The sequence below is a fragment of the Neophocaena asiaeorientalis genome, unplaced genomic scaffold (assembly GCF_003031525.2).
Source record: "Neophocaena asiaeorientalis asiaeorientalis breed wild unplaced genomic scaffold, Neophocaena_asiaeorientalis_V1.1 scaffold292, whole genome shotgun sequence".
Taxonomy (NCBI): Eukaryota; Metazoa; Chordata; class Mammalia; order Artiodactyla; family Phocoenidae; genus Neophocaena; species Neophocaena asiaeorientalis.
This window is the reverse complement of record NW_020173241.1, coordinates 811,778-828,771: the sequence shown is the minus strand read 5'-3', so window position 1 is coordinate 828,771 and position 16,994 is coordinate 811,778. Positions and strand designations below refer to the sequence as shown.

Here is a 16,994-nt window from a genome sequence, read left to right as displayed (position 1 = left end):
GGACAGAGACCCAGGGGCTCAGAGACTCCTGATATACATCCATGGGTACTGGATCCTGCTACGTCTGAAGCCATTAACCTTTTAAGTTAAATGAGACAGATTATCCCTGTTTTTTTTTTTTTTTTCTTTGACAGGCGAACATAGAAGTACAGAAAAGAGAGGAAGAAGGTAAAGAATTCCAGCATTGAGTCCTCTTAATAACGTGTCTCTTTATAATCATTGGGCTATCCCTGTTTTTGCTTAAACTAGTTTGAAATGCAGCTGAGGGTCCTTCCTAGTTGACCTAGTCTCCAAGTAGTAGTCATTTTTGTCAGTGGCAAGGGACATGGGTGAAAGCTGAGTTGACCTTCTACTGCTCCCGGGCCCTGAGTGGGAGAACCTAGGCTGGTCTTGGGACTCTCCCTGGCCACTCTGTAGTGACCCCACTGCACAGTCTCCCAGGGCTGACCCCAGCCTCCTGAGTTCTCCGCAGGCTCCCAGCAAGCTTCTTCTTGCCCCACCATAGCTCCTGGAACCCTAGGGTCGCCCCCACATGCCCTACCCTGCCCCACTTTAGGTCCCAGTTGGGGAGGAGCCCTTCCTCCACTCTCAGGTTTGGCTTTGGACTCAGGCCAACTCAGGTTCGAATCCCAGCCCTGGCTGCTGCCCCCTGTGTGCCATGGGGTAGGGGCCTTTAGCCCGTAGCCTCAGCTCCCTTCCTATAGCAGGACCCTGTGTACCCTGTGAGTGTTCCAAGGCCCAGGTGGGGCCCAGCACCAAGAAGGCAGCACCAGAATCATCAGTTCCTGCCTGTGTACCCTGTACTCCACCGCCTGTCTCCCTGCTGACTTCCGATGAGCTCAAGCTGCTCAGAGCTGGAAAATGCCCCTCCCTGGCCTGCTGTCTCTCCAGTTGCCCACTCAGCCCCCCGCCAAGGGCTCTGCCCCCTCGGCTGGGGGGACTGCACTCTCCAAGGGTGCTAATGGCCTCCCATGCCCCGTACAAAGACATTTCCCAGTACCCTTGGCCTCCACCGGCATAGCCTCACACCCAAGCTTGAGAACACCGTGATCCCTGCAGTTCTGTGTTGGGGAGGGCGGGTGCCTGGAGGTGCCATGGGGGAGCACCTTGGCCTTTGATCCATGGAGCAGCAGACCCGGGCCATTCAGGCTGGGTGGCTCTGGACAGGTCACTTTCCCTCTCTGAGGGAAAAGTCCCTCAGATGTTCAGGTCCCTCATCTGAACATCTTTAATGATATCTCTCTTAAGCATGTTTTGATGATTAAATGACATCTAAGAGATTGCTCTGTGGTTCCGGCAGAGAGAGACGTGGCTGTTCGGAGCAGGTGCCCATGCTTGTTTTTACTTCCATCCAGACCAGCTCTGCTTTCCTGAGGTTCAGTCCCCAGCTCTCTGCTCTTTGCTCTACTCTCCCTTTACATCTGCCCTCCAATTTCTTCAACCACCCTCCCTTGGCAGGAGCCTCCAAGCTGCCTCCTCCACCCCTCTTGGCTACTCAGCTGACCACGACTGCTAGTGGTCCTCTGGGCCCACCACAGCCAAGCCTCTTAAGACAGCAGTCTACACTCTCATCTACACACTCTCTACACCCTCCCCTTGATCTTCCAATCCTGGCATCGGCCCCAGCTCTCTGCTAAACTGATCTGGCAAACTTCACCCTGTTGCAAAAGGCCATGAGGACTCCTCGGCCTTACCTGCCTGGTTGACACTCTTGGCGACTTCTGGAAACACTCCTGGCCTACCTGGGCTTCCCTGCCTCAAGCTCCCTCCCTCCAGAGGCTGTGGTCCTCCACTTCTGGCAGCTGCTTCTGCTTTCTCTGCCCTGTGCTCTGATGTTGCTACTCCCCCATCTCTCATGTCTTCTCTATGCTGCGGCCCTGGCCATCCTCACACTGGATTTGGTCCACGTTTATTTTTTTTTTTATAGGATTTTTAAAAAATCTAACTTAGTTGCCAACATTGAAAAACCAAATTTCACATAGAAGTCTGAATCTCTGGACGCTGTTGGTAAACTGGCAGATCTGGCTACAGCTCAGCATTCCCACACGGCTGCCCCCAGAAGTACCCCCACAGACGGCTTCCAGCAGCACTCACCATCCACCCCTCTCCATGGAAACCAAGGATGGACTGAGAGAGCTTCATGGTTCAAGAGAAGTGGGAGGGAGTATATTTCTTTGTGGAAGTGAAAGATACTCTGCATTTAATATGCCAAGGATGTCTAGGGACTTCCCTGGTGGTCCAGGGGTAAAGAATCCGCCTTCTAATGCAGGGGACATGGGTTTGATCCCCGGTCAGGGAACTAAAATCCCCCATGCCACGGGGCAACTAAGTCTGAGTGCCACAACTACTGAGCTCACGTGCCTCAACGAGAGAGCCCGTGTGCCGCAAACTACAGAGCCCACGCGCCCTGGAGCCCGCATGCCACAACTAGAGAGAGAAAACCTGCACGCCACAACTGGAGAGAAGCCCGTGCGCCACAACGAAGAGCCCATGCCGCAATGAAAGATCCCGCGTGCCTCAATGAAGACCCCGCATGCCTCAACTAAAGACCCGACGCAGCCAAAAAAAATAAATTAAATAAATATTTTTAAAAAGGCAACAAGAAATTCTTAAAAAAAATAAGCCAGGGATAACTATGTTGAAAGAAAATGACATCCTACCTGCCTTACTCCTGTTGTGACCCGCCTGGGCCCCTCTCTGGGCATCAAAGACAAGTATCTGTGATAACTACCCCCAACTCACTCCCAAATTGAATCCAAGGTGAATCTAGACTTGAATATTCTGCTGCTCCCTGAATTGGTCTCCTAAATGTCCCATAGGCACCTCATTCAGTCATTCAACAAACATTCACTGGGCATCCACCGTGTGCTAGGCAGTTCTAGGCTCTGGCAAGACATCATGAAATGGGAAAAACCCGAATGAACTTTTTGGCCAACCCAATAACAGGAAGCCCTGCACTCATGCTCCAGGGGTCCTCGAGAGAACACAACAGAGAGGCCCTTCTCTTCTCTTAAAGAGGACAGGCCCAAGCATCTGTTGAGAATGCCAACAACTTTAGATGTGCTGAGGTTCCTCATGCCAAGGGAGCCCTGGAGAACAGGTGGCCACGGGCGCACTGAATTGTCTTGGCCTAGTTTGGGGCCTCTCCTCAGTCCTTCTCCAGTCCAAACTTGGAACAGGAGAAATGACAGTCCCCCTGGGGTAGTGGAGGGCACCAGTGGGAAGCAAGAGACCCCAGGGAAAGATGGGGCCACCACCATAGCCTCCAGGTTTGGAGGTAGCAGACAGAAGTAAGCTTCCGAAGCGTCCTCCCTGGAGCGTGGCACTCAGTGCCGGCCAGTCCCAGTGCAGTGCAGCCAGCTTCGTGCCTGCCTTCTAGTCTGGCTCATGGCTCAGCATCTGTGCGACTTTGGTCAGGTCTCCTAAGCTTTCATCTATAAAATGAGAATAACTGCAGGCACCTCACAGTGTTGCTGGGAGGATCATGTAAGATGATGTGAGGAATGACTGGTATACTCCAGATGTCTAGCAAACCTGCCTTCCTTCCTCTCCTCACCTCTCATCCCAGGTCTCCACTCTGGGCTCCCTGGGACCTGTCACTGGATCCCATCTCTGCCTTTTGGCTTGTTGCTCTTCTCTTCCCCTGAGTCCTGCCCCTCCTCCCAGTCTCTCTCCTTCTGTCCACCCCACTCACGGCTCTCGGGGCTTTTTCTACAACACAGATCTGAACACTTCTGTGCCCTGATCTCCCCACCGCCACCTTGCCCTCAGGAAGCAGTCCTGGCTCCTTGTCCTGGCACTTGTGGCTTCCCAGGACCGGAGGGCTGCCCTCTCCAGCCCCACCTTCTTTGCCTGCAGCATACAGATGGCAGCGGTCCCTCTAGGCCCTCACTCTGGTGTACTGTTCTCCACGTCCCATCCCTGAGGATGCCCCTCAACTCCTCTTCTCTGACCTCCACGCCAGGCCAGCCCAGGTGCCCCCCACTTCTGCGGGTGCTGGGCCCAGCACATGCGATTCCCCTTTGCCTCCTCCTGCTGACTGAGCGTCCTCCATGTCCCCATCACAGGACCACCAGGACAGTAAGCCCTGGAAAACTTAATCTCCACCCTGCTACGTGCCTCAGATCCCACCTTTCTTGATGCGTAGGGGAAAGTGCACGCTGGACACAGCTGGATATAGGTTTATTGTGGCACTGGACGTGAAGAGGGGCCGGTGAGGCCAGCACCAGTGTGCGGAGGTGGTGGAGGGAGTCGGGGGAGGTGAAGCGGGTGGGCAGGGGCTCGGGGAACTGCAGGCTCGGGCCAAGAGTCGGGGTTGGGCAACTTTTGCTGGCCCTACCCAGAAATCTGGGGCGATGACTCCAGAACCAGCAAGCCCTCCAGCTGGACAGGGCAGGGTGGCAGCAGTGGGTGGGAGGGGCTCACACGTGGGAGAAGGCGTGGCTCTTGCAAAGGGGCTTGTCCTTCTTGGAGTAGAAAGTCTTTCCTTCCAGGTTGATCTGACATATCTGGGAACAGCCAAAGTCCAGTTACATGGGGTTGGAGGTGGCAAGAGAGGCCCCTTCCCAACCTCTTAGGAACCCCAGAGGCAGGGGTGGGAGGGAGGCTGGTGAAGAACACAGGGCTCTGGGGGCGGGGACTGAGTCGGAGGAGGGGCACTCACCGCGCACACGAAGCATGTATCGTGCCAGCTGAAGCCCAGCGCCTCCAGGAAGCGGTCCCCGGCATCGATCTTGAAGTCACAGCCTCGACATTTTGTGCCAAACATCTTCTCATAGTCTGGAGACACACAGAGAGGAAGGGGCCCCTGGGTTCTCCCCTGCCCGCGCCCCGCCCCCTCACCCAGCCCCGCCTCCTTGCCCGTTCCACCCGATACCTCGCTCGCAGTAGGGGGCCCCCTCCTCCATATAGAAGGCCCTATTCCGAATGGGTGTCTTGCAGGCCGCACAGGTGAAGCAATGCACGTGCCAGGTCATCTTCAGGGCGTGCATGATCTCCTGGGAGGAAGCGACAGTCACTTGGCAGCTCAGCACCCTCCTCTCCAGAACCGGGGACACAGGAAAGCAGGCTTGGGTCCTCTTTCTTTCAGGGTAAATGTTACGTCTGCACACGCATTGCTGCTACTTTCTTTCTCCAACCCTGAGGTCTCCCCGTGGCTGTCCACCACGCCACGTCTAAAGCTCAGCTCCCAATCTCTGCACCCCACACCTCTCGCATTCCCACAGCTGTCTCCATCTCAGTTGATGGCAACTCCATCCGCGTGGACCAAATTCCCTGCTTTCTCCCACACCTCACTTCAGGTCCACCAGGAAATCCTGATGGGTCCACCTTCAAGATGCGTCCAGATTCTGAGCACTTCTCACAGCCTCCCTGATGTGAGATGTGAGCCTTGGGCACCTCTGACCTGGATGACTGCATGAAACTGGCTTCTGTGCTCCTCCCTCTGCCCTTACAGCCTGATATCAACCTGTGCCAGGCCACATCCTTCTCGGCCCCAATTCCTGCCTAGTCCACATTTCTCTGAGCAAAAGCCAAAGCTCTGGGAAGGGCCCAAAGGCCAGCAAGTCTGGCCTCTGTCCCTCTGCTCTCCTCATATGGCCTCTCATCCCCGGTTGACACACCAGGCACACTGTCTTGGGGCTTCACGCCAGCTGTCCCCTCTACCTGGACTGCTCTGCACCAGATACCTGCAAGGCCCACCCCTCACCTCCTTCAAGTTTCTGCTCAAAGGTCACCCTCTCCATGAGGCCCACTCTGACACCACCAGTTCATAGGCCAACCCGCCTTCCCAAAGCCACACTCCCAATAGCGCTTTCCTTTTTCCCATAACGTACTACCAGGTAATTTACCTATTTTGTCGTTGCTTATTGTCTGCTCCCCACCCCCCTCTTCTTCCTGATCCAGTGTAAGGTCCAGGAGGGCATGAAATACCAACTGCCCTGTTAGTAGGTATATCCCAACAGTGCCTGGTCCATGGGTATGCATCACAAGTGCTCGTGAGTTGAATTAACCTGCTCCAATGGAGGCCTGCCAAAGCAGAGGCTGCTGGTGGGCTGAGCTCTCCCTGGGGCTGGGACCCCTGGGCCAACCAGGGCAGCAGCATTCCTATCCGGAGCAGGCAGAAGGCAATGTGGAGCCCGGAGGGGGGATCAGATCTTTGAGTTCAGCCAGACCTTAGCTGTGTGGCTTGCCCAACAGCTTTACCTTCTCTTTACATTTGGCTCCTTCCCTTTTGAACTGAGAGCCTAATCCCAGCTTTGCAGGGGTGTTGTAAAGATGGTCCCATATCTAAAGCCAGGGGTCCCAGACCCAGTGCCTGCCAAGGCCAGGTGGGGACTGTGCTGTGGGAGAGCACCTGTTCTCCCTGCGGGGGTGGTGCTGACCACTTCATTCAGGAACACCTGGAAGGCTCAGGTGGAAATCTAGGTGTTAAAGTCAAATCCAGTTTTTCAATGTTGGCCTTTAATTTAAAAATGAAGTGTGGACCAAGTAAGACAAGACATAAGTGTGGGAAGCACCTAACTCTCAGCTGGCCCGTGTGACCTCTATAAAATCTGTCACAGGAATTCCCTGGCAGTCCAGTGGTTAGGACTCCATGCTCTCACTGCTGAGGGCCCAGGTTCGATCCCTGGTCGGGGAACTAAAATCCCACAAGCTGTGTGGAGTGGCCAAAAAAAAAAAAAAAAAAAATTTGTCACATCTCACATATACCTCTCAACCACCCTGGCCAGGAAGTTACTGCCACCCCCATTTTAGTGAGGCCCAGAGAAAGTGACTTGCCCCAGATCATACAGCCAATAGATGGTGGAAATGTGTTTTGAGCCCAAGTCTGGCTCGCTACAAAGCTGGCCCTTCCCACTGCCTGGTGTTGCCTCTTTGCAAGGAAAAGACAAAGGGCTGGGGGAAGGAACTTGGCTGTGAGCCCACAGAACAGGGTCTTGGCAGGAGCATGGGGAGCCCAGAGCTGGGCCCAGTGGGAGCATGGGCAGGGAGGCAGGTCTCTGCCAGTATCCAGAAGAACCCGTGAGCCAGTGTTCCCTATCTCATGCCCAAAGCTTCCTAAATCTATCTGCCTCTCCCATCCCACCATGCTGACCCAGGGCCAGCAGCTCAGTTCTCCTCCTCTAGATGTCTCCCCCTGCCCCAGGGAAGCTTGCCAGGCACACCTGACCTCAGAAGTCCCCAGCTCTGAACTTCTAACACGGCCCCTGCCCCCCTCTTCCGCCTCATCTCACACCCTCCCTGGGTGTTGCCTTGTGACACAGCTCTTCCCTCCTCTTGGAGCACTTTCCCCTGATCCTTCTCCAAGCTAATTCCTACTCATGTTTTAAGTTCAGCTTAGAGGCCACTTCCATCCACTCCTTCAAGTGTTAATTGACCACTTCCTATATATTGGGCACAGCATAATGTGTGAGCAAAACAGCCCTGGTCCCAACCCATGAAGTGCACCCTGGGGAAGAGATGGGACAACAGGACTGGAAGGTAGTGAGCAAACAGTGGGGAGCCTGGGCTGGTGGGGAGGGTGGGTATCAGGGAAAGTACCCCAGAGGAAGTGCTTTTTGAGTCCCGGATGAGAAGAAATGAGGTAAAGAGAGTGCTAAAGAGTATTCCTAGCAGAGGACAGCCTGTGCAAAGGTCCTGTGGTGAAGGGAACAGCACACTGGCAAAATGGAGAAGCCCATGTGGCTGGAGCACAGAGTGAGGGGGGCTGGTGGTGAGTGGTGAGCCTTGAGAGCATAGTGTTCCAGAGGGTCCCCAGACCAGGGGACAGGTCCCCTCTAATGTGTCCCCTCCAACTCTGCTGAAACAACGTGATTGCCCTGTGTTTCTCTCCCCATGCTCTACTCGGAGCTCCGAGAGCAGGCATAGTCCCAAGCACCAGGCACAGGCAGAGCCCAAAGCGCGTGGTAAATGGGAAGGTTAGCTTCCTGCCCCATGGGAGGGTGAGGTAGGAGCTTCCTGGGGTCTGTCAGGCCCTGGAGTCCCTGCAAGAGGGGAAGCTGAGGGCCCTTGGAACCACTGGCCTGGGCTGGGGCAGGAGCAGGGCTTGCCACCTTACTCTAGGACCCAGGAGCCAGTCAGGCTCTGTGAGCCTTGCCTCCTCATCTGTGGCCTGGGTGATAACCCTGCCCACCCAAAATTGGGGCAGGGAGGAACAAGGGTGCCATGCAACACAGGCAGGGCCATCAGCGAACAGAAGGGCCTTGATCTGTGGGAAACAAACCCAGATGCCAGCTTAAGAAAGGTCCTGGGATCCAACCCGTTCTGCTAGAACAGTCCAACAGGGTATGGCCTAGGCTGGCGGAGAAATTACTGTGATCTTGGGCAAAATTTCCTCACCTGTAAGATGAGAATCATCAAACTGACTTCGTAGTACGATTAGCTGGATGCCTACACATAGTAAATGACCCACAACACAAGACTGTGATAATATCCTTTCTTCCCTTCCAGTCTACTGATGGAACCCCCATTTTTTGCTGGGCACATATCTATACCAGACTATATTTCTCAGCCTCCCTTGCAGCTCAGTGTGGTCATGCAATTGAGTTCTGGGCAATGGGATGGAAGCGGAAGGGTTGGGTGGCAGCCTCTTCTAAAGATGGCTCCCAAGAGCCTTCTTCTCATTCCAACATCCTGCTGGTTGGAACGTGGAAATTTTGCCTGAAGCTCAAGCGGCATCTTGGACTACGAGTGGTAAGTAAGCCAATGTTGAGAATGCCCAAGAAACAAGATCCAGGAGCCTGGATCTGCCTACAAGTCCCAGATTGCCCACCTCTGGACTTTCTTAGGTGAGTAATAGCCGCCATTATTTTTTCTATCACTTGCGGTCAAGGTAATCGTCACTAACATGACCATCACTACAGAGCTCTCTAGCCACATCTGGAAGCTCTGCCTATGAATCCAGAAATGGGGAGAAGCATGAGCGGCAAGAAGAGCCCAAGCTGAAAGTCAGCAGTGCCTGGGGCTGCTCTGGCTCGGCCCTCATGCTCTGCAGCCTTGGGCAATTTCTGCCTCTCTCTGGACTTCAGTTTCCATACAGGTACAACTGAAAACCCCCTCAACTTGTTACTCTGCCTGTTATGCTCCCCTTTCCTCAGGCTGCTGAGCCCCTGACACCCTCGGAGTCCCCTTCCTCTGTGTGAGCTCCTGGGGGCAGGGCCACGCCTGTCTCTTCACGAGGTGTCCCTAGCGTGGGGCATACTGCCCACACTCAGTAAAGAGAACGAATGGGAGAAGGTAGACAGTGCATCACTCTTAACCCATGACATGTGCTGACTCAAGTCCCAAGCCCAGCTCTGGGTGGTAGCTAGGCTGCCCTGCAGGAGACCAGGCCAGGCTATGCTGCATATTTAGCCTCAGCGAGAAGAACAGGATTTTGAATCACAAGATTTTGAGCCTAAATTTCTGGCTTTGCAAATCAATAGTCCTGTGTCCTTCAAGCCCATCAAGTCATCTTTCAGAGTTTCCGGTTTTCATATGTACTAGGGGCGGCAGACACAGTGCATTAGCCTCCCAAACGCCTGTCACAACCCCCTTCTCTTTTGCCTTTCTCCCTTACAGAGGACAGAAGCTAAAATACTGGATTTGCCAGCTTCCCCCATGGTCCAGGTGCTCACAGGATAACAATTCCAACAACTGAGATAAAGATTCAAGTTCCTGGTTTTTCTTCCAGAGTCAAAAGGCAAAACCTCATTAAAAGAAAGCATCTGCCCCCAACCATGATACAATACACTTGAGGACAAAGATCTACATGCTAAGGGTTTTGGAACTTAAAAAGAGGAACAAGCCTAAAGGCATCCTTGAGCTGCTATTCCACCCCTGGAATTCTTGTGATTGAAGTAAATATTACTCCTTCTGTTTCAACCTCTGTAGTGGGGTTTTCTATTACCGAAGCTGAATGCAATCCCCACACAGCAGCCATCTCTTGTTTTGGCCTGACTAGCACTTACCTCCCTTCTTTGGGTAATGTCATCCTGGTTTTATTTTCAAGGAACCAGTCCTGTGGTTCAGGCAAGGCTACCAGACCCCACTCCAGGAGGGGGTGTCACCCAGGCCTGGCCAATTAGAGTCATGGGGCTTGGTTCAGAGATGGGCATCAGCACTGGGACTCTTTATACATCAACTGGCACAGAGATGCTCTCTTTCACTTTGCGGTGCTAACCTGGGGAGATGTAACCCTGGAGCCACTGTGACACCATCTTTGCCGCTTTCTAGGGAAAAGCATGCTGGGAACTAAGCCAACAAAGATGAAACCAGAGGCAAGTAGTAGAAAGGCTCCTGATGACCCCGGGATACGCATTCAGCTGGGCCTGAAGTTAGCACCCCTCAGCCTTTCTGATTATTTGTGCCAACACTCTCTTGCTTGAGCCCTTTTGAGTAGGATTTAGGTCATTTGTTAAGAGGATCCTGATTAATGAAAAGTAAGGTCAATATAGCAGCCCGACTGTTAGGCTGGTAAGGTTCCACAAGGCTCCTGCAGGGAGAGCTCCCAGGCTCAGGAGTTGCTCAGCAACACTCCTCAACACTCAAGGGTCAGACTTGCCTTCCCAGCCACCCGCCAGCCCCACTCACGCCAGTGATCTTCTTCTTGCATTTGGCACAGCTGGGTGCATAGCGCACGTCATAGCAGGGCGGGCAGAAGATGGTGCCCTTTTCCTCGAAGAAGCCACCCTCTTCCAGGACCTTCCCACACTGACTGCACACAAACTCCTCGGGGTGGTACGCGTGGCCCAGCGCCACCAGGTAGCGGCCCCTGGCGGGAGGCAAGGGCAATGAGCAGGAATGGATGCAAACGAAGTCGGGGCTCCTGGCCAGAACCCCACGGGGTTTACCCAACACCTACTATGAAGTCTTGAAGGGAAAGTTCATTCTCTCCATCTCCAAATAGGGGAGAAACAGGCTTGGGAGGTGACTTGCCCAAGGTCACACAGCAAGAGAGACAAAGCTGCACTGTTTTGATGACAGGAGATGAGGGAGAGGGGCAGTGTTGGAAAAGGAGGAAGGTTACACTGGGTGAGAGCTGCTGATTTGGGCCTAATAAGTTGAACCCAGGGAATTGGTGCCCTTTGGGGGTGGGGGGCAGGGCAGGAGGCCTGGAGTGCCCGTGAGCCCTGAAGACCAGTGGGCACTTGAGCTGAGCCTGGTGCCCACCCTGTCCTGCTTGCCTGTTCCATCTGGCCTGGGGAGGGCCCTGCAGGTCCCAGAGAAATGGGGATGTCTGAAGGAGGGGGTGCTTCACAGAGCCTAAGAGCTGACAGGAATCTAGAGCAGTGCAGGGCCTGGGATGAGAACTACGAAGGCACACTGTCACACTGATTCTGGGGGGCTGTGTGACTCTGCTGGGCCCCGGGGAGCAGTGCAGAGAGGGAGGGACTTCAGAGGCTTAGCGGAGAGAGACCAAGTGAGCAGGAAGGAGAGAGGCAGAGGGACTGGGAAGGGGAGGCCCTTCCTTGCCCAGAGAGCAGCGAGTCTAGGGCTGCAGCTTGGCTGTGTCATTGGCACTTCCTCCATTTCACCAGGGCAAATGCTGAACAGAGGGTAGTGACGGGTGGGCTGCAGGTAAGGAGTGCAGGATTCAGAACCTGAGGAACCAGCCCAGGTCCCTACCCTCACTCCAATAGGGAACCGAATCCTCATCCTCCCGCAGGGGCGGCTGAGATGAGTGGGGAGATAGATGGGGGAGCAGAGATCAGAAAGACACCAGGGCTGGACTTGAGGTCAGGAAAGACCACGGTAGGAAAGGAACAGGGCCACCCACCGGATGACCTTGTGGCACTGGTGGCACACGGGAGTCTTGCCATTGCTGCCACCGCCGCCTCCAGGGCCCCCTCCAGCGGCAGCCTGCACAATGGAGGTGCGGTTCTGCATGGGCGTGGGTGTGGCTGGCTGGGTGTGCCGGGTCAGCACCGTGCTGGTCTTGTCCGGGGCGTAGCGCTCGGCGAACGCAGGGTCCACAGCCCAGGGCGGGCGGCTGGTGGGGCTGGGGGTGGTAGGGCCTGCCAAGGCCAGGAAAGTGACTCCAGGGGGGTGCCCAGGGACGCCACAGGACCGTGGGGAGACCCCGGGGCAGCTTGGAGGGGCCCACCCCCATGCCTCTGGAGGCTACCCACCCTTCCCCAGGCCCGAGCCCACTCCCTCTCACCAGGCCAGGGTTCCTGGGGTGTAGCTGAAGCTGGGGCTGGGGCTTCTGTCCTGGGCACCTGGCTGTAAGATCTGCCATTCAAGGCCCTGCACGGCTAAGGCTCCTGGCATGGCTCCACCCCCCAACCTTGGTCCTGCTGGCCCCATGGGAGATGCGTGGGTGCATGAGAGCTGCTGGGTTGGACTCCAGGTCCCACTGGGGTAGGGATGGGTAGGGCAGCTTCTCCTAGCCAGGTTCCAGCTGGCTGGTCTGTGGCACAGGGCTGGGAGGTGGAGCAAGGCTCTCACTTCTGGGGCAACTCTTGGGTCTCCTTCTGATGGCAGGGCCCCCTTTTCTGGGTACCCCCACCCACTGAGACCCAAACTGGCAGGGCCCATACTGGATCTTATCCATCTAACACCCCCTTACCCCAAATGCAAACCAAGCCTACAAAGATAGAAGACAGAGGCAGAAAAAGCAGGGCCGAGCATGTTTATTTTCATGCCTAAGCCAGCACAGACCTGGCAGACAGCAGTACCATAGGGCAAAGAGTGAAGACAGTGTCAGACGGAGCCGGGCCCTGTGCCAGGAGGGCAGCCGAGGCCAGGCCAGTAGGAGGCTCAGTCCAGGGGCAGGAAAGGGAGGGGTGAGGTAGGCAGAAGCTGGAGGCACCAAGGGTGGGGGGTGCCTGGGAGGAGGAACAGAAAGAGAGAGGCAGAGAGGGCAGCCGGCCGGCGAGGGCCAGGCTACGACTGCACGTTGAGCACGTGGGCAGAGCGCTGGTGGTGCCAGTCCCGGAGGCGGGTGTAGCGTGGGCTCTGCAGCTCCAGGACATACTTTTCCCTGAGGGGCAGAGAGAGAAGGAGGAGAAAGTGGAAGGAAGGAGAGATGGAAGGGAGGAAGGGAGGAAGGGAGGGAGGACTGAAGAAAGGAAGGAGAATGGAGAAGCCTGGCTAGGGATGGCCAGGAGCAGACACAGGATGGTGGGTGGAATGGGAGAGGCAGGAAGTGAGAAAGAGGGGCTGGAGCTCGTCCTGTTACCTTGATTTCTTCAGATGCTCCTCATCCGGGTCTTGCACTGAGAGGGCAGAGGCAGGCATTGACCAAGAGCAGACAGAAGGCCACCCCAGCCCTGAGCCCTGGCAGAGGGTCACAGGGTGCCAGAGCAGGCTCCAGCTAAGCCCAGGCCCGGGTTGGGGGCCAGGAAGAGAGTCTGCCCTGCCCTGGGATGGCACTTACTGAACTCGGTGCCCGTGAGGTGGGCGAGAATGCGGAAGGAACGGGACTGGCCTGTCCCAGGCCTCGGCCGCCAGTCCTCCGTGTCCTCCATCAGCCGCTGCTTGCTGGCGTCTGGGACCAGCGGTCGGAGCGGCTGTCTGTGGGGAGGGTGTGGCTCAGAACCTCATGCTGGGGTGGGCAGTGGGGGCAGCCCCTCCCCAGATTTGGTACATGTGGGCTATGGTGATGGCAGAGTGGGGAAGGGCAAGGCCAGGGCCCTGCTGGTGCCCTGGGAGGTGGGAGGTTGGGTAGGTAAGTGAGAGGGGAGGAGGGCAATCAAGGTGAGAGTAGGGCAGCCAGGGTGGGGAGGGGCCACCACCCAGAGTGCCAAAAGGAAGAAAGAGAGGGACAGGCAGAGGGGGCTCACTGACTTGTCAGGGGTCTGCACCTGTGAAGGAAATAGACACATGGACAGATAAAGGGACAAAGAAATAGACAAGGGGAGGAAGAAAGACGGCAAGGGGTCAGAATAGCTTGAGGCAAGGCTGCACTGAGCGTCTAGGGCTCAGACAGCCCGGCACTAAACCCCAACCCCAGGCCACCAGCGAGGGGGCGCTGCCTCGTTCAGAGCCTCCAGGAGGACAGTGCCCAGGCAGGAGCCACACCCTCGGTGGGGCCCTGTGCCTGCAGTCCCCGCCCTGGCCGCCAGGGGTCGCTGCCGCACGGTTCCGGCCGGGCTGGGGCACAGCGCAGACTGAGCAGCAGCGGGCAGCGGGCGGGCGTGGGGTTGTGGACAGATGGCGTGGGCGGTGGGCGGGCAGGAGGGATGTGGGCGGGCAGGGTGGACGTACCCATTCTGCTGCGGGGCGCTGTCAGCGGGCTGGGGGGCCCCGAAGGGCCGGGCCGTCTTGTTGAGGGAGGCGCTGGGTGCAAAGGTGTACCGCGGGGCGTCCGCGGCTGGGGCCAGGGCCTGGGCGGAGACAGAGCGGGCAGGGCGGGCAGGGGCGGGGACCTGGCTAGAGTGGGGTGCCCCTCTGGTGCGGAGAGGACTGCGGCGCTCCAGCCCCACCCCCACACATCTGGCCTGAGGCTACGGGGAAGGGGCGACTCGGGTTTCAAGGGGCCCATTTGGGAGCGATGATCTCAGCCCACGCGGCCCGAGGGCGAGGGCGTACTAGTGCAGCTTGCAGCACAGGCCGGCGGGAGGCAGACAGGCAGACGGACAGACAGGCAGATACGCGTGGTACCCTGACCGTGCGGCAGCCCCCGGCCCAACTCCCAGTCCCCAGACTCCCCAGCTCTGGCCTCCACCCTCTACTCCCGGCCAGGGATGGGAGTACCAAGGCTGCACCAGGGAGGGCAGGTCAGCCCGGACGTCCAATCCCACCCCGCCTGCCACCCAGATGTCCCAAGCCCCTCATGTACCTTCTGCGGTTTGCTCTGAGGCGGCTGGGCCCTAAAAGAGAAGGGAAAGGGGTGTTGATGGGCAGCCCCAATGGCATGCCCACCTGCCAGGCCTGCTCAGCGCCCGCATACCTGCTGAGACCCAGGCTGAGGCGCTCCCCGCAGGCACGGATCTTGTTCTGGGCTTCGATGTGTGTGAGGCCCCCCGCATTCTCGCCATCGATACTCAGCACCCAGTCGCCCACGGCCACGCCGGCCTGCGCAGCTTTACCTCCAGGAGTGAGCTATGGAGAGACAGAGGATCGTGGAGGCCCAAGGCTCTGCAGGCCAAACTCAGGCCAACAGCAGCCACCCCTGCCTTTCCTTAGCTGCCCCACTTGCAGAACCCAGAGGCCTCTTCATTCAACATATTTCTGGGCAGCTGCTGCATACTAAAGCCATCTGGAAGGGGGTGGGGCTCACCTGAGCTTCACCATCGCCCCAATCACCCTGCTTATTTATTCGTTCACCTCCAGGGACCCTCCCCACAGTCCAGAAACTGCTGACATCAACAAGCAGCCACCTTCAGGCTAAAAGCCAAGCTTCTCAGCTCCAGCCGCAGCCTTTTGAGGCCCCTGCTGGCCTCTCGCCCAGGCCATTCCACCCACCAGACATGCCCTCTGGCTTGTGCGTGTGGCATGTACCTCCCTGAGCACTGTTGGGTGCTCTCATTGACCCCTTACATTCCTAGCACCCTGTCCTGGGGCCATCATCAGGGATCTACCGGAACACTTCGAGCACCAGGAAGAGGCCCCACCACCTCTAGGTTCCTGGTGATCAGTGTGACTGAATGGGGTCCAAAATGTCAGCTGGGGCTTCATAGGTTGTAAATAAATATGGATGTCACCCCCAAGCCCTCAACTGCCACATCACCCTCTGCTCCCAATCCTTCAGACTCTGAGTTGTGAATCCCTGGTTCCCATGGCAAATGAGAAGCAATACTAGGCTGGAAAGAATGGTCACCACCAGCATGAGCTGAAACCATCAGGATGACTTCTGGGAAGTGGTGGGCTTTGGCGAAAGGAGAGTGGGATGGGCTGCCTATGGTGTGAGAGAGTCCAGCTATTTAGGAAGCCCTCAAATGCTGGAAGGAACCAGGATTTGGCCTTGAGATTGGGAGGAACCAACAGCAGTTTTAAGGCCCAGGGTGGGGTATTTGCCAGGGTCCAGATAGAGGTGACCCTGAAGAACCCCACTGGGCCCTCCCAGCCCTCTAGCCTAGTGGCAGCAACACAGGCGGGAGTGGCACTGCTGTTCATAAGTCTAAGCCCACAGGGCTGCCTGGCCATCTGGCAAGGGGCCTGGCATTGAGCAGGCTTGTGGGGAAGTGCTGGGAGGCAAATTCACAGTGAGATTTGAGGGGTACAGGCTGCCTGTGGCCCCATGAGGCTCATCAGGTAGGCTGATGCTCAGACTCAGTTGAGGCAGAGAGAGGAGGTAAGGGGTTCCAGAGAGATGGCAGAGGGACCAGATGCAGAGACTAATGGCACTAGGGCAAGAAGGGAGAACTGGGTTTGATGGCTCTATTTCATGCTTGGGAAGTTAGAAGGGTAAGACAGCTGGGTGGCCCTTTCTTCACCTGCTAAATGGTAATAGCAGCTTACGCTTATTGAGTACCTAGTACTGCCACACACTGAATCCTTCAACAACCCTGTGGAGTAGAGTCTGGGAATATACCTATTTTACACATGGAAAAACAGAGAGGTTAAGTTAACTTGCTTCAAGTTACCCAGCTAGCAACTCAAGAGGCAAGGCCAGGACCCTGACCCTAAGGCCCCACCCTACCAGGCCATCTCTGCTGAGAGCTGGGGCCCAACTCAGAGGTCAGCCCTCTGGCTGGAAAGACCCCCTGACCTCCTAGCTGGGTTTAGGGCTTGGATCCCCTACTTACCTCTAGTCCAATCCAACCCCTTATAATGGGCATGGGGAAGTGACGCCCTTGCAAGGAAGTGACTTACTCAAGGTCGTGGTGAGTCAGTAGACGGGAAACCTGGTCTGGCCACTCCCTACCCACACTGGCTGGCTCCTGGGAGGTGTGGGCTAAGCCTGAGGTGGGGGTCTCAGGTTGAGCAGGAGCAGTTGGCTCCCAGAGAGGAGCTGGGGAGCTGGGGACTACTTCCTTCTCTCGAGTGAGGAGGATAGGAAGCACAGGAAGGATAGGGGAGTGATCAGAGAGGTGGAGACAGAAGCAGAAGGGGGGGGCGGGGGGGGG

General features: G+C 56.6%; 1 protein-coding gene and 1 non-coding gene across 4 annotated transcripts in view; both read right to left on the bottom strand.

The window, feature by feature from the left end:
- Positions 1–101: 101 nt before the first annotated feature.
- LOC112400100 (small nucleolar RNA SNORD97) lies at positions 102–227 on the bottom strand. The gene has a single exon (XR_003003369.1). It is a non-coding gene; the product is annotated as a small nucleolar RNA SNORD97 (small nucleolar RNA).
- A 3,938-nt stretch (positions 228–4,165) lies between these two features.
- PDLIM7 (PDZ and LIM domain 7) overlaps positions 4,166–16,994 on the bottom strand; it is a 16,028-nt gene continuing 3,199 nt past the window's right edge. Inside the window, exons 3-13 of one of the 3 annotated variants that reach the window (XM_024745605.1) lie at positions 14,876–15,027; positions 14,765–14,795; positions 14,191–14,309; positions 13,361–13,497; positions 13,163–13,199; positions 12,143–12,204; positions 11,759–11,996; positions 10,573–10,753; positions 4,877–4,997; positions 4,664–4,779; positions 4,166–4,508 (exon numbers count right to left, since the gene is read on the bottom strand). In XM_024745605.1, the coding sequence (XP_024601373.1) occupies positions 4,422–4,508; positions 4,664–4,779; positions 4,877–4,997; positions 10,573–10,753; positions 11,759–11,996; positions 12,143–12,204; positions 13,163–13,199; positions 13,361–13,497; positions 14,191–14,309; positions 14,765–14,795; positions 14,876–15,027 (1,281 nt within the window). In that variant the 3' untranslated portion in view covers positions 4,166–4,421. Of the gene's footprint in view, positions 4,509–4,663; positions 4,780–4,876; positions 4,998–10,572; positions 10,754–11,758; positions 11,997–12,142; positions 12,205–12,596; positions 12,965–13,162; positions 13,200–13,360; positions 13,498–13,770; positions 13,788–14,190; positions 14,310–14,764; positions 14,796–14,875; positions 15,028–16,994 lie in introns of those variants that run through there. The other 2 variants (XM_024745606.1, XM_024745607.1) reach the window with 2 other exon arrangements.